The following is a 19,720-nucleotide window of genomic DNA, read 5'->3' as shown; positions in this document are numbered from 1 at the left end:
GGTGGGAGGAAGCTGGACAGGAGGGTCTGATGTGGAGTTGGGGTCTCCTCTCCCAGCTCGTCCCTCCTTGGCCCCCCTCCCCCACGCCCAGGCCCTCACCTCCTTCATGGTATCGATGGAGGCGAAGTACTTGGACCACCAGTCCAGCATGCTCTCATCCGGCTCCTCCTCCTCTGGCTCTTCGGAGCTGCCCTTTTTCTTCTTCTTCTTCCTTCCTTCTCCTCGTCAGCCTGGAGGGTTGGCCAGGTCCAGAGTCCTGCTTACGTCCTTGCGCCCTGGCCATTCTTGGAGCCCTGGGCAATCTCAGAGACTCCCATCCCTCCTGACCATCTGCTTCTGGGAACCCCTGGGCTCCAGAAGGTTCTGTGGAGCCACCAAAGCCAACGGGGAGAGCTTTGTTTTGTGGAAGTGGGTGCCACGGCCCAGAGAGGGTCATGACCTGCCCACGTGAGCCACCAGCCAAGTGGAATTAGCACCCAGGGGTTCCCCTCTGACCTTTGGAGGGGTGTGCTGCTGGGACCGTCAGGGGCTGCGGGTGACCCAGTCCCCAGTGCTGCTCCCCTGCCTGATAGCCTGTGTAGGGGAGGGTCCTCTCTTCCCAGAGCCCCCTGAGGGTCTCCACACTCACCACATCCACCTTGACGACGGCGGCGGAAGTCTGCAGAGGGAATCAAGGAGGCGAGGACAGGCTTAGCCCCTGGGGCCGGAAGTGACAGGCAACCCGGCAAAGTGGAGGAAAGGGAGCTCACGCAGGACGCTGCCTGTGTGAGTGGGAGTGCTTGTGCTCCAAGGCCAGTTCTGAGTCTGAGGAAGGTCTGCCTTGAAGACGTTTCCTCAGATCTTCCAGGGTGGTGGTTTGCAGACCTGGCTGCATATTGGAATTACTGGGGGCTTTATTTAATTTTAATTTTTTTTTATTTTTAATTTTTGGGCCATGCCCTCGGCATGCTGAAGCTTCTAGGCCAGAGCAGTGACAATGCCAGGTCCTTAACCCACTGAGCCACCAGGGAACTCCCTACTGGAGGCTTTTAAACATGGTCATTTGCGGGGATCCACTGAGTCCACAAGGGGGTCCTGGGTGCCAGGTTAGTTGCAAATTCCCCAGATGGTTGCAATGGGCAGGCGGTGTCGGGGTTGCGGGGGCGGGGGGAAGCTGACAGGGCGCGTGGGAGACGACATGCGGTGATGTTGGCTAGATGAATGGCAAGCACCTTCACCATCAGGTAGACACACAATTAGACAGCTGAAGAGGAGCCTGGTGAAAATGGCCCCACCAGAGCCCAGGGCCTGGGGGTGACAGGAAAGCACAGGTCTGTGCCATTCTGTTTGTTCACTGATGGCCTGAAATGAGGGGTCTCCCCCCCGCTCCCTGCCCAGGAGGACGAGGCTCCTCAGGGAGGAGCTGGGGAGCCTGGGAGCCGAAGGGATGTGGCATCTCCAGGTGCATCCCTGGAGACCCTGGCAGTGCCATCCCAGGACTGCGGGCCAGGCACCGGGCCCAGGCTGCTCCCCTTTCGGAGAGCCATGGCCCGCGCCAACTCAGCTGGTTGGCTGGGACTCTTTGGGGACCAGGATCAAGGGGGGAAAGAAAGATCCTTTCGGCCCCAGCTCAGATCTCAGAAGCTAGGAGACGCCCCAGGCTGCGTGAAGCACGAGGCCAGGACTGGGATTTGGAGACAGTGCTGGGGAGAAAGCCCGCTTCCTGCGCCTCTGTCCTGTCTGGACTCTGGGAGGGCCCGTTCCAGGCGGCCTCCATCCTGCCCTCCCCTGCAGACACTCTCTCTGCATCCGAACACCCAGGTGACCGCCTCGCTCTGGGAGACAAGCAGCCCCAGTCCCAAAGCCAGGAGGAAGAAGGAGTTGCCACCTAGCACTCCTGCCCCACCCCGGGCTGGGGGAGGGTTGTGTGGGAATGGCTGGGAAGGAAAACCAGGGGCCTTCTGGAAAAAACACTGGCTTTTGCACAAGGAATCCACTGCCTTTGGTGCTGTTTGCTGGAATAAAAATAACCTCAGGCTAACACTTCCCGCAGTTGCTGCTCTCTCTGGGTCTCATGCCTGTGCACCATGTGTTCGTATACGTGTGTACACCTGCACACACACACACACACATGCACGCAGGATTGAGTCTCGTCTAGGCTGGGGCTGTGTGCACAGGCCATCAGGGTCAGCCCTGGCCCGTCACAAGCCGGAGGAATGACTTAATGTGTTGTCTCGGGGTGGAGCGGCCCCGCTCTGGGAAGGTGTCACCTGCAGTTACACGACCACGGCCAGTGCAGGACGGACCCCAGGCGCCTTACCGCGTCCAGCTGCACCATGGTCTCCAGCTTCTTGACGGGCACCTCTGGCTCCATGTTCACCACGACCTCCCCTGCGGGGCGAGAGGGGCGGCCCGCCTTGTACAGCACGCAGCAGCCCTGGGGGAGCCTGCCTGGATAGAGAGACGGACAGACGGAAAGACAGACGGGGGCGAGGGAGCAGGAGAAACAGGGAGAGTCAGGGGTGGCCAGGAGGACCGGAGGCCTGGCGCTGACTCTGGAGCCTTCTGATGGGAGAGGGAGGCATGGGACAGCTGAGAAGAAAGAATGGGCACAAGGTGACGGAGGAGGCGAGCCGGTGAGGAGGGGAGATGCGCCAAATGACACAGTGGAGGCCGGGACGGAGGGCCTGGGGCTCTCCAAGAACTGGCCAAGGAGGCCGGTTTTGCTTCCTTAGATCTGCCGTCCGGTCCTCTAAGGACGGCCGGTCCTTTCCGGCTCTAGCCTTTGGGCAGCCCCGGGGCCGCCTTCCTCCCCAACTCCCACGTGGGGACACCCTCGAGGAGGAAGCCACTTGGCCTGGGCCCAGCCCCTCTGGGGGCCTCGGGGTGCGGCCGTACCCGAGGTGTTCCAGTTGGGGGCCGAGCGGTCGGGGGGCCGGTAGATGAAGCGCCGCAGGGAGCTGACGGCGTGGGAGCCGACCAGGGTGTAGCGGCCGAAGGCCCGGCAGTCCACCACGCGGATGTTCAAGGGCGGGTGCAGGAGCTCGTTCTCGGGGAGGTCCTGGGCGCAGGGCCAGGGAGTCTGAGCCCAGGGAAGGGGCGGAGGCACAGGCCACGCCGGCTGCACCCGCTGCACTCAGCTCTGCCCATCCATGCCCAGGCCCGCACCCACCACTTCAAACCACTTGACGAGGGTGTTGAAGTTGGGGTTCTTCTTATAATTATGGATCAGGGACGACTGCACCCCCTTCCCTGCACACTCGATGTCCACTCGCGGCCGGTCCACCTGGGCCAGGTTCACCCGCTTCAGGTCCCGCAGGCCCCAGAACAGCACCTGTGTGGGGCAGGGCAGGTGGGGGATGAGGACAGTCCCTCAGTCAAGGGCGCTAGCTGTGGATGGGGGTGGGGGTGGGGGGATGTGTGTGTTGGGGGGGTGGGCCATGCACCAGGAGGGCCCGGAGACCCGAAGAGGGGCAGGTGTCCTGAAGGGGCTGCAGGTTGAGGGTGGGTGTGGGGCGGACGATAGGGCCGGGAAAGGTCCTGAACCGTGGCAGGGAGACCCAGTGCAGAAGGGGCAGGCAATGGGCAGGTGGGAGCCTGGGTCTGCTGCTGGCTCCCGGGTGTGACTTTGGGCCAGTCACTTCTTCTGGGGCCTTCTGCATCCTTATCTCAAAAACAAGGTGTGGCCTGAGGTTGCTGAAGACCCTGGAGTTTGATGCTAACAGCGTAATGTGTGCGTATGACCCCTGATGGAGAGAGAGTGAGGCGGGCCAGGAAGCAGAGCAGAGCAGGGCGTGTTCAGGGCACCGACGGGAGGGGCCGAGCAGCGTCTTCACACACCTCGATCCGGTACTTGCTGAGCACAGGCCGGATACCCACGGGCACAGGCATGATGGGACCTCGGTCCATGTCCACCGGGCCATTGATGGGCGGCAGGTCGGCCTTCCCTGCTGGCCCAATCTTGGGGGTGGGAGACACAGTGTCACCTCCTGGGGAGCCCGGGGAGAGGGCGCTCTCTCTCCCCAGAATTACCAGCAATGTGATCAGCAAGGCGAACAGCCCAGGTCCCCAAGAACCATGCCCCAACCTCAGTCCCGACAGGCCTCACAGCAGGATGAGGAGAAGAGAGGTCCCTGGCCCGGCCCCCTCCTCCCTGCGGCCCCACCTGCAGCAGCTCAAAAGCAGCCAGCAGGTCCCCAGCCGTGGCGTTGCCGCGGTAGATCTGGTAGTACTCGAGCTGGGGCGGGAATCGGGGCGGACAGTACGCCTCGTCTGCCATCTTCACCAGGGGCTTGGCGAAGGTCCGGCCCATGAAGTCGGCTTTGCCCTGATGTGACCAACAGCGAGGTGGCCTCTCAGTGTTTGAATTTACGAAGCACATTCACACCAGGGATCTCACTCGGTCCACCACAGCCCACGCAGCGGCAGGTGTGAGCACCCCTTTTTATAGATGGGGAAACCCAGCCTTGGGCTGGCTCCTGGCCGTGCGGGCAGTGAATGGCACACGCAGGACTAGAAATAGCTGTTCCTACCTCTAGTACTCACCTGGGGTGCTGCAGTAGCTATGGTGGCTTATAGTAAGTGGCCCCCCAGCTCTGGAGGGGTCACTCCAATCCTCCACCCCCGATACCCGAGCTCCCAGGGAGAGTTATGAGGCTGTTGCTGACTGTGGTAGGTGCGGTGGGGGTGGGGGGGGACCCGCTAGGTTGGGGACAACAGGCCTTTCTGGCACACCTGGGCCTGGTTTGGTCTGTCTGTGTCGGGTGGTGGGGACGCCCCAGCCTCTCTCCTCTCTGAAGCCCCAGAGGCCCACAGTACTGGGAAGGGGTCGGGCTGTGTGACATGACAGGAGACATGGGGCCTCCTGGACGGCCTGGTCAGCAGCCCGGAATCCCAGCTTCCCAGCAAGCACCCTGGCCAAGGGGCTGTGGGGTGGCCCGGGGAGGTGGCCACCAGCGCAGGTGCAGTGAGGGGAGCGGGGGTTAGTCCCTGGTGCCAAGCCTATACCATGGTGTCCTGGTCGTAGATCTCGATGACAATGATGGGGGGATCGTCCCGCAACTCGTGGGCTTCGCCATAGAGCTCCAGGTTGTCGAACACCAGCATCTGGTCCCAGGTGGGGCACAGGGTCTCATTCAGCACCTGCAGCGTGGGGCGGGGGAGACAGGTAACGAGTGGTGCTAGGTGGGCAGATACACGAGCGGGAGTCACCGCTTGTCCTTGTGGCTCCTGGGGGACTGGTGTGTGTGTGTGTGTGTGTGTGTGTGTGTGTGTGTGAGACTAGTGGGAATCTTTTTTTTTTTTTGGTTAGTTCATTAGTTCATGTCTTTTATTAACCAATAAACAATTACTTGTCTTCGGATTTGTTGAAACAATAGGTCAGATAGTATGTGCCACAATAATGTCTGTCAAAGTGGCTGGCTGGAAAAACTCCGGCACCGCATTCACCTGAAGGGCGCTGCCAAGGAAGAGGACTAATTTTGCCGTTCTCATCCCCCATGTCATATTTCAGGACAGCCAGCTTAACCTTCTTTCTCCTCTGCTGCTCTTTTTGGGAATGGTGGAAGACTTCTTCCTTCTCTCGACGTCTCACTACAAGATGAAGAGTGGACTCCTTCTGAAGGTTTTTTTTTTTTTTTTTTTTTTTTTTTTTTTTTTTTTGGTCTTTTTGGCCTTTTCTTGGGCCGCTCCTGCAGCATATGGAGGTTCCCAGGCTAGGGGTCGAATCGGAGCTGTAGCCGCCAGCCTCTGCCAGAGCCACACAGCAACGCAGGATCCGAGCCGCATTTGCAACCTACGCCACAACTTACGGCAACACCAGATCCTTAACCCACTGAGCGAGGCCAGGGATCAAATCCGCAACCTCATGGTTCCTAGTCGGATTCATTAGCCACTGCGCCACGACGGGAACTCCTCCTGAATGTTGTATTCAGACACAGTATGTCCATCTTCCGGTTGCTTGCCGGCAAAGATCGGTCTTTGCCGCTCAGGAGGAATTCCTGCCTTCTCCTGGGTCTTGGTCGTTTCCTTTTCTATTGCATCCGAGGGTTCGACTTGAGATTGGTGGTCTTGGCCGTAAGGTCTTCAAAATAGCGGCATCCTGGCGGTGCTTCCCCCGCAGACGGCAGATCCGAAAGCTTGTGGGAGTCTTCAAATGAGGCTAATGTGAGGTCTGCCCCTGCTCCCCCGCCACAGTGTCGTCCCTGTCTTCTGTGCTGAGCATAACCACAATGAAAGCTTCCGCCAGTGTGGCCCAGCCCTGCAGTTATTGCAAGGTTCCCCTCTAAGGTCAGGGTCCTGGCTGATCTGTTTCTCCAGGTCCATGGAGCTCACAGCCCCCCACAGTGCTCTCAAAGCCAGAGCCACTCCCGCCGCCCCCTGGCTCTCACCTCTGTGCACTGACTCTGGTTGATGAAGAAAACACGGGCAAAGGGGTCCGAGAGGCCGCTGCTGTCGGCGGCAAAGAGGCTGCGAGCCTGGTACATGTGGGCGCGGAGCTGGAAGGCCTGCTTCTCTGCGGAAAGAGCAGGCTGAGGTTCTGGGAATGGGCAGTCCCACCAGCACCCGCCCCTGGCCCGGGAGTCCTCACTCACTGGTGTAGACCAGGCTGATGGGGGGGAAGGAGGGCAGGCCGAGGCCCTGGGCCGCCTTGACCTCCTCGAAGCCGCAGGGCAGACCGCACAGGAAGTCCTTGCGCTGCTTGCTGAGGCCCAGCCACAGGTAGAGCTCCAGCTTGGCCTGCACCGTCCAGCCCGCCGAGCCAAAGCCCCGTTTCCCAGGCAGCTGGGTGGGGGTGGGGGTGCGGGGTCAGCTGCAGGAGCCCATGGGGTGAGGAAGGGGCAGGGGGCTGGTGGAGGCTGTGGTCAGAGGGTCCCCCGCGCCCTCTGCAGCCACCCCACTGGGCTCTGGGGCGGGGAACACGGTGCAGAGGGGATGGGCAGTCTGGGGACCCCTCCCCCAATTCTCTCCAACTCTTCTCTGAGCGCTTGGTCAGCTCGGCCTGATAGACCCAGGGGTGCAGGTGCTGCTCCCGCCATGGGGAACCCTGACCCCTTGAAAGAAGCCCGGACCCCAGCCCCTCCACCCTCTAATCTCGCTCCGCTTCCTGCACCTTGAGGAAGAGCGTCTTGACCTTGGCGCAGTCCTTGCCCAGCTCCTCCTCCACGACGGAGAAGAGCAGGTCCTTGGAGGGCACCCGGGCGTAGGCGATGCGCTTGTTGTTGCTCATCATCCAGATGAAGACATCGGGGATGCTGTGCTGGGGCTGCGGCGGGGCGGGGCCAGTGAGGGAGGGGGCCCGCCTCTCCGCCAGACCTGGACCCGGGACCCCCAGCGCTGAGTCTTCCTTCTCCTCCCACCGATCCAGTGGGAAGAACACGCGAAGGGTGAAAGGCTGGGTCACCCCTATCCCCCAGTGGCTGTCAGAGTGGGAGGGGCCTCCCGGGGGGTCTGGACCAGCCCCTCCAGTGCAGCTGCCTCGGGTCACTCTGGCTGGGGGCTGGCGCCCGCTCTGGACGTGCCAACAGGGGGCACACCTCGTCTGCTAGGAAGCGCAGCTTCTGTAGGAAGTTCTGGCACAGCCTCAGCTTGTCCCGCAGCGTGTGCCGCTTCACCTGTGCCCGCAGGGTCTTTGCCTGCTGCCCCATGCTCTCCTGCCAGGGTCAGGGGTGAAAGTGGGGTTCAGGTCATGACCCATGAGGGAGGGGCTATGACTTCAGAGACGGGTGTTCCCTGACCGCCCCAACTTGGTTTCACTTTTGGCCTCCAGACCCTCCCTCCGCCCCCGGTGTGGTCCAGCTGCGTCCTCACCAGCTCCCGCATGCAGGACTTGAGGCGCTCCCGGTCTAGCCTGGTGCGGGACGAGTGGCCCTGGTCCTTGTCCGCGAGGGAGAGGAAGCGGCTGGGGGGGTGGTGTGAGCAGGGCTGAGCAGAGCCCACCCACCAGCAGGAGGCCTGCAGATAGATGCCTCCTTCTCTGCCACCCTCTAGCCCCACCCCTGCTTCCGCCCCATGGGCAGCCCTGCAGCTCACTAGCAGCCACAGCTCAGCTCCTCCAGGACGCCCCGCAGTCGTCGCTCCGGGTAGGACTTCTCCGTTTTGATCATCTCCTGCACATCATTCAGGCCTTCTTCCTGTGAACCAGGAGTGTGAGCCCCCTCTCAGGCTCCCTAAATATCTGCCCCCCTTCATCAGGGGGTTGAGGGGCTGGTGCCCTGTGACCTCCCATGAATGCCATCTCCGAGTGTCCTGCCGTCGTAAGAAAACTACTGATTCTCCAAGTTCTGTTTGGAGAACCTGGAAGCCTTCATGTTCGTGAGTCTTCGGTTCCTAAAGGAAGAAGCCACCTCCGGGCCCTGAGTCTGGGGTCCTGGTGGACTCACAGGGGCTGGACAGAACTCAGGGCTAGATGCGGGGGGTGGGGGCGTGCAGGCCAGAGACAGCGGGGTTGGCCAGCCGCCTCCAGGGACAGGCAGGACTGGATGGGCCAGGATTCCCAGACTCCACCCACTCCAGGGAGCCCTCGGGCCCTCCAGTGCTCCTGGGACATTCCGACTGTCCCTCCCCCACCTCGACGGCAGGCTGCTGGACAGAGAGGCCTTGTGTGCTGCAGGGGAGGTGTCCGAGCTGGACGAGGCCCTCGGAAGCACAGCCCCCTCCACCTTTTCCCTCCCGCCCCTGGCCGGGCCCTGACCAGCTTGTCTGCGATGTGGTCCATGATGTTGGCGTTGTAGAGACGGCGGCGCTGGTCCGGCCACCAGCTCTTGATGTAGATGCAGGGCTTGCGCTCCAGGTAGGGCAGATGGAAGTAGTTCCTGTGGGGGTTGGGGGGAGCGGGTGAGGGGTTGAGGACTGGGCACCCAGGGAGGCTGGCGGTGGGCAGACCACGAGGGGATGGAAGGCAGCAGGCAGGGCCTCCCAGGACTCTCTGTCCCGCCTGGCCCACCTGTCGGTGATCTGGGGCCGCATGGGCGGGGTGGAGGAGACTGAGGCCAGGTCCCCGCCCTCGTCCGGCTCGTCGTCACTCGAGTTCTGGATCAGATCGACTTCCTCCTCGTCCCCGGGTTCCTTCCGGGGCTTAGGCCGCTGGGGTCGTGATAGGCCGTCGACTTCGTTGCCATAGTTGCCTGGAGGCAGAAGGGGACTCGTGTGTGTGTGTGTGTGTGTGTGTGTGTGTGTGTGTGTGTGTGTGTGTCTGTGTGTGTGTGTACACACAAGGGCCCAGAATCCTTTTCCCACCAGCTGCCCCGCCCCTGCCCCTAATCCAGGGGTTCGTGGGAAGGAGGAGAGGAAGTCAGAGGATGGAGCAGGTGCTGGGGACAGACACGACAGAACACTAGCCAGAGGAAGGGCCCACGTCCCCTCTCTTGCAGAGATCTTAAGAGGAGCCCTGATGGCTACTGCGTTCAAGGTCAGGCCCAGGATGTGGCCTGACTGCCACTGTCTCCTCTCCAGCCGCCTGAGGGCCTCGCTCCCTTCTGCAGGGAGGGCTTCTTCCCACCCCCACTCCCATGTCCCAAGTACAGCCCAGGCCTTGGTGGGGCGGGGGCGCCAGACAGCAGGTGCGGGAAGTGGTCCAAGCGCCCCTCCCCCAGGACCAGGGGCCGGGCCTGGCGGTTACCTCCCTGTAGCCCCCAGGCCTGACGGCCCTCTGCATGCCCAGCTCTCACCTATGGTGACCTCAAAGGTGATGGGCTTGTCTCCGTTTTTCCGGTCAATCATTGAGGCTTCCAGGAAGGCTCCGAACAGAAAGAATTCTTCCGTTTTCCCCGTGCAGCTCTGTGGAGGAGGCGGTTCACCCCACCCCCAAGTTTAACGGGGATGCTGGGCCTGGGGCCAGGCCTCCGCCTCCCCTTCACAGACGGGCCCTGGGGGCTGAGGGTCGGCAGCATCCCACCCAGCTGTGGAGCTAGGAGGCCAGGCCCCGAAGGCCCAATTCTTTTCTCCCTCCGGCCCGCATGTCCCTGGAGGAAGGGCTGCTCTGTCCAACTCGAAGACAGCCACAGCCAGGAACGGGGCAGACACGAGGTTCCACCATGGGCTCCCCGGGCAGAGCCCGGGCACAGGCAGTGGCAAGGGACAGAGGTCCTGCTGGGGGACCGAGTGGGGCCCTGCTTCCTGGGGAGGGAGGCTTCATCCTGGGGTCCGGCCCCCCGTGGCAGGCAGGTGGCTGTGGCGGGAAGGGCGCTGAGCGGGGGGCCTCACCTCGGAGACAGGAGTAGTCTGCTCCAGCTGCACCTCCGTGGAGCTGGTGAGCTCGGGGTTGGAGGTGTCCAGGATCTCCACAGCCAGGCCCAGCATGAGGCGGGCGCGGAAGGACACGCCTTCGCCCAGGCCCTCGTTCAGGTCCTGGTGCTCGTCCAGCAGCGTGTAGTTGCGTGTGGAGCCGTACATGTTCACCCAGGCGGGGCCCAGCGTGGGCAGGAAGCCTGCGGGCCGGGGGCAGAGGGTGGAGGGGCTCACTCGGTGGAGGAACCGCTGTGGGGGGGCTCCTGGTCTGCACCTCCTGGTTCCTGAGCCGAGGACCACATGCCTTGCTCGGCCCAAGGTCTGAGGCAGGAGAGGGCCCGTGGCGGGGGCTGTGCGGTGGCCTTCGTGTGTCTGCTTGTTCTCAGCAGGGCCTGAGCTGCCTGTGCTGCTCCCCCGACACCCCACATCCATTTCTGGGCAGCAAAGTCATGCTCCTGGCCTCCCAGTGCTTGTTACAGGGGCTGCCTTACAAGCTACTGGAAGGACATACCCCAGCACCTCCCCAGCTCCTCAGCCTGGCCTCGGGCCCTTTGTCACCTGTGCAGACCTGCGGGCCCCCAGGGTCTCACTCTGCTTCTGCAGGCCCCTTCCCTCCTCCCTGAAGCGCCTCCCACTTCGCCTTGGCCTATTACAGCTTCCTTCTATTACAGGGCTTCCTCCACGAAGCCCTCCTAATTCCTAGTCCCAACTGTTTTTCTCCCATTGGGATTTGTAATGTCTCGTGTGTGGCACGGATCCAGTTCTGCCTTATGTGTTTGGTCTGGGTTTTGGTCTGCCTCGTTTATAAAAAACAGTACATAATTAAAAAAAATTGAGATATACATCATGTAACATAAATTCACCACTTTCAAGTATGCATTTCAGTGGCTTTTAGTGTCTTCACAATGTTGTTCGACTACCCAGGACATTTTCATTCCCCTCAAAAGAAACCCTGTACCTTTTGAGCAGTTTGTCTCAGCTGCCCTGCCCACCCCCCAACCCCCTGCAACCATTTCTCTACTTTCTTTTCTTTTCTTTTCTTGTCTTTTTAGGGCCACACCCACGGCATATGGAAGTTCCCAGGCCAGGGGCTGAATCAGAGCTGTAGCTGCCGGCCTATACCCCAGCTCACGGCAATGCCAGATCCTTAACCCACTGAGCAAAGCCGGGGATCGAACCTGAGTCCTCATGGATACTAGTCGGATTTGTTAACCACTGAGCCACAACGGAATCTCCCATCTCTCTACTTTCTATCTTTAGGGACTTGCCTATTCCGGACATTTCATACAAATGGAACCATACACTCTGTGGCCTTTTGCACTTTCTGCCTCAAGCTTTGAGCATCTGGCAGCACATCTGTCTCCGTCCCCCTTAGTGAGCACCCCAAGCATGGGATGGATTCCTTCCTTGCTCTGGATCCCTGGTACCCATCTCAGTGCCCAGGTGCCAGGAGGGCTCCGTCCCCACCAGTCCCCACAAGTCTGCAGAGAGGTGCTATGGCAGCAGTACACATAATACATGTAACAGGTATGTAAACATACGTACATACACAATCTCTATTATTTTCATTTCACAGGTGGGAAAACGGGCACCAAGGTCACGCAGCTTCTAACTGTCAGAACTGGGGTTCAAATCCCGGTGGCCTGGCTCAGGCAGGCCCAGGCAGCTCCGTGTGGACCTGAGCCATGAGTCTCCACCTCTTTTCCTTTTTTTTGTTCTTTCATAGGGCCACACTGGTGGCATATGGAGGTTCCCAGGCTAGGGGTTGAATCGGAGCTGCAGCTGCCGGCCTACACCACAGCCTCAGTAATGTGGGATCCAAGCCACATCTGCGACCTGCACCACAGCTCACAGCAACACCGCATCCCTAACCCACTGAGCAGGGCCAGGGCTCGACCCCGCATCCTCATGGATACAAGTTGGGTGAGTTACTGCTGAGCCATAGTCAGAACTTCCCCACCTCTCTTGAGGCCAGGGCTGCGGCAGCCCCTGCGCATGCTCCGTGCCCTTCAGGCCGAGTGCAGGGGGTGGCGGTGTGGGGCGGTTTCATTGACTCCAGCCTTCAGCCCCGCCTCCCAGTCCAGCCCCCACCACTGACCTTTGTCTCCATCGTTGGAAATCTTGCGCAGGTCAATGAAGTGGGTGCCGATGGCCACGTCGTTGACCTTGTCTGAGTCCCGGATCTGTACCTTCAAGCGCTTGCAGAGCGGGGGGAACAGGTCTGTAAAGACCACCTGCTCATTCCACAGTGGCTCATAGCTGCTTTTCTGCACCGACGTCTTGCCCTGGTGGGAGGGGGCCAGGGTTAGGGTTTGTGTGCGTGCAGGCATGGGCACGTGTGTGCCTGTGTGTGTGTTTGTATGTGTCATGTGCCTTCGCGTGTACACGTGGCATGCAGTGGGTGGTGTGTCTACGTGCGTGTGCTCATCGCCTCACTCTGCACCGCCCCAGCCTCTCAAGCTCAGTGACCCCCTCTGCTTTTGGTGTCTGTGATCTGGAGGCAGGGAGGACTCCCTAAGGCCCGGCCCGGCCTCCCCTCCAGCCCCTCTGAGCTGGCGCGCCCTCCCTTCCAGAGATGAATGCACCAAGGTGACCAAAGCTCCTGGCTTCTGATTTTGGCCCCACGCCCATCCCCCTACACCCTTGTGCCGGTCATCCTCCGCCCCAGCCCCCTGCACCCTGCACCCCCATACCTTCTGGCCGGCAAAGAAGACTTGCACGTAGGGGTCGACCAGGTCCTTGTTCTCACCGATGAACGCCTTCTTCACGTTGGCCATCAGGCTGGTGTTCATGCGGGGCAGCCCCTCTGCTCGGTAGATTTTCACATAGAACCGGGCCCACTGGCGTTCCGGCGGCACCCCCTCGGGGAGCAGCAAGTTCCTGCCGGCACGTACAGCCAGGGCTGTGGGGGCCAGGCCTGGGCCCCCCATCCTGCCCGGCATCTCCTTACCCCTGGCGCCCGGGACGAAAAGTGTCAAGCACGGCTGAGAAGGGCCGCACTAGGACTAAAGACACCTGAGCTTATGGCACCTGCTCTCGCATGGGATCCTGGGCAAATCTCATCTCTCTAAGCCTTCATTTCCTCACCTTCAAGAAGGGAACAATAACACCCACCTCCCTCAGCCAGGAACTCCTGTATGCTGTGGGTGCAGAAAACAAACCAATAAACAAACCAAACCCCACCCACCTCTCAGGAGTATGATAAGGCTCAGATAGGTTAAAATATACGAGTACTTTGTCAACTGTGGGGTGGGAGACCCATCTTAGTGACATCATCCGCTTTTCTCAGCTTTGGGTCACATCTTTTGTCTCCTCCACGAAAACCTCCCAAGTGGCCACCACTCCCCCTCCCTGGCCCCTGGAAGGCGTGACTCACTAGATCCTGCACTTTTTCGCACTGAATTCAAAGTCCCAGACTATTTTGCAGCAGCCTGCACTTGGTACGGAAGACAAAATCTCTCTGCTCTTCTGGGTTTAGACTCAAGACTCAGCAGCTCTGGGGCTCGGCTCTTTTGTTCCCAATTTGTCACAGTCAGAGGTCTGGATGGCAGAGCACTGTCACCCCTGCCTGTCTTCCGTGAACCCCGCCCATCCTTTCTGTCCCACGAGCCTGCGGACACCGAGGCTGCCTGACCTCGGTCCTCCCAGGGAGAGGAAGGTGGAGGGTGGCATCTCTGGGCCAAGTCCACCCCGGGGGCTCCCTTGGTGGCCCGGGAAGGGCTGGACCAGGTCTCCAGGGGCTGGGGAAGAGGGGCGCCTCACCCCTCGATGTCATCCTCATCCGTCTCGTTGGCCTTGTGGGGCGTCTTGATGTTGTCCCCCTTGCCCACCACGGCGACGTCACACTTCACGTAGCCCTTCAGCCCCGCAGAGATGTCGTCGGGGTCCGACAGGATGGCCCACTTGTGGTGGAACTGGTGCTCTGCAATGGCCAGGGGCACCCATGCTGCACCCACGGACCCCTGCCTCGGGCAGGCCGTGGAGCCCAGAGCCAAGCGCCTTCTTGGCCCCTGGAGCCCACGCCATCAGGTCCCGATCCTGGGGCCACAGCTCTGCCTGCCTCTGGGATAGGGAGACAGAGGTCCCCAAGCAAGGGCGACCGAGGCAAGGTCTGGCCCTGGTCACACACCCAGGCGTGTGGTGTGGCTTCGAGAGCCTCCTGGTCCGTTTCTCTGCCCAAAGCCCTCCCGCCCCACCCCTGCAGTCAGCCTCCCCGTGGCTGCCCCATCACTTTTTGTTGCTTTTTTAGGGCTGCACCCACGGCATATGGAAGTTTCCAGGCTTGGGGTCGAATTGCAGCTATAGCTGCTGGCCTACACCACTGCCACAGCAAGTAGGATCCAAACCACATCTGTGACCTACACCATTGCTCGCGGCAATGCCAGATCCCCAACCCATTGAGCGTGGCCGAGGACTGAACCCTCGTCCCCATGGATTCTAGTCAGACTTGTTTTGACTGCTCCACGACGGGAACTCCCTCGTTCCCCATGTCAAAGCGCCCGAGGTTCCCTTACTTGGGGGAAAGACCACAGGCCTCAGCATTCCTGGGGGCCTCCTGATACACTCTCCCCAGCTCGCAATGTCCATTCCTCCAGCCCCTGCGCTCCTGCCAGACCAAGCTGTTTACTCTCCTATGAATAATTCCCACTGCTGTTTCATATCCCCGCACCTTTGTCACTGCGGTTCTTTGAGCTTGGAATGCCCCCCATCCCAGAATATTCTGCAGCAGCCTGCACTTGGTGCAGAAAACAAAATCTTCTCTGCTCTTTTGGGTTTAGACTCAAGACCCAGCAGCTCTGGGACTCTGCCTTTTCATCCTGATCTTTTTTTATTTTTATTTTTATTTTTTTGGCTGCACCCATGGCATATGCACGTTTCCAGTCCAGGGGTCCAATCGCAGCTATAGCTGCAGCCTCCGCCACAGTCACAGCAATGCAGGATCTGAGCCACATCTGTGACCTACACCACAGCTCATGGCAATGCAGGATCCTCAACCCACTGAGCAAGGCCAGGTATCGAACCCGCATCCCGATGGATACTAGCTGGGTTTGTTACCACTGAGCCATGACGGGAACTCTGACGTGTATAATCTTGGATTTTGGTCTTAGATTTCCTGGTCTGAGTCACAGTTATAATGTGCACCAGCCGGGTGTCGACTAGGCTGAGTCATAAGGAATTGCCAATTTGTTCAACCTAATAGTTTAGTGGCACCTCCAAGACACAACTTCTCTTGGCCTCATTTATCTCATCCGTAGAATGGGAAGGAATGCTGATGGCTCCCTCACTGTTTTGTGACGGTCAAAGGGGACCATCTGGGTGAAATCGTGTTGTCACTGTCAAAGGGCCTGGTGGGGTCATTACTACACCCTCAGTGGCAGGTTCACTTCGGGGACACGGATGGGGCCCGTGTAGTTAGCGCGGTTTGTCTGAGGCACCTTATCTTCCTGGCCCAACCCTCACCAGCCCTCTGGGCCACTCTTTGGGGGTCCCTCGCCCACCCCACAAAGCACTGGCTCAAGCGTTCCCACCGAGCTGCTGAGCAGACCTGGGTCCCTTGACTTGACGGTCCCTTGCTGGTGGATGAGAGTGTTCCCCAGGCTCAGCGACCCTCTGAGCCACCCTGCATGTGGCGTGGAGGAGAAGGTGGCTCCGCAGGGTCTCTGGAGTCTCACAGCCTGACTTCACTGCAGAGCAGCTGGGTGACTGGGGAAGCCCCGGTGCTTCTCTGAGGCCCAGGCTCCCCAACTGTAAAAGGGGCGACGCTGCCCACCCCGCAGGGGCCCAGGGAGTCAGTGCATTTGTATGCAGGCGGGTCACCCATGGCTCTGCTCACCTGAAGGCTGTGTGCACTCAAGGCCCCAGCCGGGTTGAGGGTCCCAGCCAAGCTGAGCCCAGGGCCCGCCGGGGCGGGAAGGACCGCATGCCCCGCGCTCTCAGAGCCGCATGCACCGATACCGCCGGCCGTGCAGCCACTCACCTGGCTGCGAGTACACGGTCCCCACGTCCATTTTGAAGGAGCCCACGAGGGTGCCGCTGCGCAGCAGGTTCTTGGAGTGAATGACCTTCCAGGAAGAACAAGCAACCACGAGTCAGGCTGGACAGGGCTGAGGCTTTCCGTGGGGCGGGGAAGGGCTGGCGGATAGTGGCGCCACCTCACTCTTTCTGGGGACCTGAGCGTCACAGTGAAGCAGGAGGGCAGCTAGCAGGGCAGGGGTGGCTCTCTGAGGCCGAGTGGTGTTTTGCTGCCTGCCAGGTGTGGGGGGGCAGCTTGTACACTCTAAAGAAGCATGTGGCTAATGGGGCGAGAGGGGCCCAAATCCAGCCGGTGCCCTGCTTGCCCGGCTGTGTGTGTGGGTGCGGGTCTGTCTTTTTACGGTTGGCCCGCCGAGAGGGGGCGCTCTTTTCAAGTCTGCACAAAAGTACAGTTTCCGCTAAGAGCCCCACCTGCCAGGGGCTGCTCCCCACTCACCGAGATCTTGATGATCTTGTCGAACATGACATCAGGAGAGACGTGGAAGTCGAAGACGAAGTACTGAGAGGGAAGGACCCAGACCTGCTGTCAGCCGGCAGGCAGAGGCTACGGGCCGGGCCCCACCCTCCTGGCAGCACCGGTCTGCACCCCAGCCATCTCCTCTGAGCTCCGAAGTTTGGATGAGCAGGAGGGGTAACCACTGGTCCCTCCTGACCCTGGGACAGCTGGGAGACGTGTGGCCCTGAGCAACACATCTTCTGGACCTCAGCTTCCTGAGCCGTCCAAAGGGGGTAATGACACCCACCTTAGGGTCCTGTTAGGGGACTTGATGAAATATACGTGATACTGTAGGATGTACTGTGGCTACATGGGCCCCACAGACATCACCATGAAACCTTGATACTGCCTAGGAGAGGCACCCCAAGTTTGGAAGGTTTTTTATTTTGTTTTGTTTTGTTTTTGCTTTTTGCGGCCACACCTGCACCATGTGGAAGTTCCCAGGCTAGGGGTGGAATTGGAGCTGCAGCTGCTGGCCTATGCCACAGCCACAGCCAGATCCAAGCCACATCTGCCACCACAGCAACACTGGACCCTTAACCTGCTGAGCAAGGCCAGGGATCGAACCCATATCCTTATGGATATCAGTTGGGGTTTTTTTTTTTTTTTTTTTTTTGTCTTTTCATCTTTTCTAGGGCTGCACTCACAGCATACGGAGGTTCCTAGGCTAGGGATTTAATCGGATCTGTAGCCGCCGGCCTTTGCCAGAGCCACAGCAATGTGGGATCTGAGCTGCATCTGCGACCTACACCACAGCTCACGGCAACACCCAATCCTTAATCCACTGAGCGAGGCCAGGGATTGAACCCACAACCTCATGGTTCCTAGTCAGATTCGTTAACCACTGCGCCATGATGGGAACTCCACTACTCGGGTTCTTAACCTGCTGAGCCACAAGGGGAACTCCCTCGGGGGTGTTTAAAAGTAAAATAAGGTGAGCCTGAGAACTTGGAACTGATGAACTTAGTCTGCTCTCCATACACATGATGCAGGCAGGACCTGTCCTCTCAGGCTGGGAGCTGCCCCTCGCCATGGCAGTGCCCTCCTCTCTGTCCCGGCCTGGGTGTGTGGGCGCTGGGAATGCAGGTGTGGGCAGGGAGCAGAGGGCCCACTGCTGTGGTGAACTTGTGAGGAGGGAGAAGGAAGAAAAGTTGCTGAAGTGCTTGGAGTAAATGAGAAGAATCTGCTTGCAGCTGCTGGAGGCTCGCACTAGATCACTGTGGGTACAAGTGTCAGCCTCAGAGCTGGAAAGAGTGAGCTTTCACTGTTGGGGCCATCGCTTCCTTTCCTGAGCTTCAGTTTAGGCCTCTGTGATGTGAGAATAATGATCCAGCGCCGCCATGTGGAACCGCTCGGGGCACCAGTCACTATGCTGCTGGGAGGCGTGGTTGTGAATCTGAGTGAAATGACCTGGGTCGAGCATTCAAGCCAGGTGTGCACGTGGTCACTGCACAATAAATACCAACTGCTACCTGTGCCAGCACTGTGCCCGGGTGGTGCTGGCCATGGGGGGACTGGAGCTCTGGAGAGGCCAGTGGGGCAGGCACACAGACACTCAGATGGTAACTGACACCTTGGGACTGGGGAGGTACCCAGGGAGAGGAGGAAGAAGCAGGCCCAGGCCAGGGCTCCAAGAAGGAGCAGCATTTCAGCAATGAGCAGAGGGAGTGATGCCAAGAAAGGTGGTGAGGAGAGGGGCTGGAGGAGGAGAGAGCAAGAGGAGAGTGACACAAGAGGTCCCCAGGGCATGGGTGGCAAGAGGATGGAAGGACCTGGGCAGTCAAGGGAGAGGGGACAATGGTGGATGTTGAACTTAGGGACAGCAAGGTCCTTGATGGCTGGAAGAGGGCAGTTTCAGTAAAGATGGGAAGCAGAAATAACTGGAGGAAATGATGATCACTTGGAGGTACGTGGGACTGAGGAAAGGCAGAGCTAGATGGACAGATGGATGGATGGATGGATAGACGGATGGATGGATAGATGGATGGATGGATAGATAGATGGATGGATGGATAGATGGATGGATGGATGGAAGGATGGATGGATGGAAGGATGGATGGATAGATGGATGGATGGATAGATGGATGGATGGATAGATGGATGGATAGATGGATGGATGGATGGAAGGATGGATGGATAGATGGATGGATGGATGATGGATGGATGGATGGATGGATGGGTGGATAGATGGATGGATGGATGGATGGATGGATGGATGGATAGATGGATGGATGGATGATGGATGGATGGATAGATGGATGGATGGATGGATGGATGGATGGATGGATAGATGGATGGATGGATGATGGATGGATGGATGGATGGATGGATGGATAGATGGATGGATGGATAGATGGATGGATAGATGGATGGATGGATGGATGGATGGAAGGATGGATGGATGGATGGATGGATAGATGGATGGATGGATGGATAGATGGGTGGATAGATGGATGGATGGATGGAAGGATGGATAGATGGATGGATGGATAGATGGATGGATGGATGGAAGGATGGATGGATAGATGGATGGATAGATGGATGGATGGATGGATGGATGGATGGATGGATAGATGGATGGATGGATGATGGATGGATGGATAGATGGATGGATAGATGGATGGATGGATGGATAGATGGATGGATGGATGGATGGATGGATAGATGGATGGATGGATAGATGGATGGATGGATGGAAAGATGGATGGATAGATGGATGGATGGATGGATGGATGGATAGATGGATGGATGGATGGATGGATGGATGGATGGATGGATGGATAGATGGATGGATGGATGATGGATGGATGGATAGATGGATGGATAGATGGATGGATGGATGGATGGATGGATGGATGGATGGATAGATGGATGGATGGATAGATGGATGGATGGATGGATAGATGGATGGATAGATGGATGGATGGATGGATGGATGGATAGATAGATGGATGGATGGATAGATGGATGGATGGATAGATGGAT

At 59.2% G+C, this 19,720-nt stretch overlaps 1 protein-coding gene across 1 annotated transcript in view; it reads right to left on the bottom strand.

The window, feature by feature from the left end:
- OTOF (otoferlin) overlaps positions 1 to 19,720 on the bottom strand; it is a 102,918-nt gene that overhangs the window by 12,282 nt on the left and 70,916 nt on the right. The window contains 24 exon segments of the mRNA XM_021087729.1: positions 100 to 210; positions 213 to 230; positions 629 to 658; positions 2,300 to 2,370; positions 2,878 to 3,040; positions 3,152 to 3,313; positions 3,820 to 3,939; positions 4,145 to 4,306; positions 4,987 to 5,121; positions 6,369 to 6,493; positions 6,573 to 6,762; positions 7,091 to 7,243; positions 7,515 to 7,631; positions 7,789 to 7,879; positions 8,011 to 8,111; positions 8,672 to 8,792; positions 8,924 to 9,104; positions 9,648 to 9,756; positions 10,183 to 10,406; positions 12,305 to 12,491; positions 12,900 to 13,086; positions 13,969 to 14,128; positions 16,184 to 16,268; positions 16,676 to 16,738. Of these exon segments, the coding sequence (XP_020943388.1) occupies positions 100 to 210; positions 213 to 230; positions 629 to 658; positions 2,300 to 2,370; positions 2,878 to 3,040; positions 3,152 to 3,313; positions 3,820 to 3,939; positions 4,145 to 4,306; positions 4,987 to 5,121; positions 6,369 to 6,493; positions 6,573 to 6,762; positions 7,091 to 7,243; positions 7,515 to 7,631; positions 7,789 to 7,879; positions 8,011 to 8,111; positions 8,672 to 8,792; positions 8,924 to 9,104; positions 9,648 to 9,756; positions 10,183 to 10,406; positions 12,305 to 12,491; positions 12,900 to 13,086; positions 13,969 to 14,128; positions 16,184 to 16,268; positions 16,676 to 16,738 (3,066 nt within the window).

Source organism: Sus scrofa, chromosome 3 (genome assembly GCF_000003025.6).
Source record: "Sus scrofa isolate TJ Tabasco breed Duroc chromosome 3, Sscrofa11.1, whole genome shotgun sequence".
In the NCBI taxonomy this organism is placed as follows: Eukaryota; Metazoa; Chordata; class Mammalia; order Artiodactyla; family Suidae; genus Sus; species Sus scrofa.
Note: the sequence above shows the minus strand (reverse complement) of the source record. Positions and strands in the feature narration are given on the sequence as shown.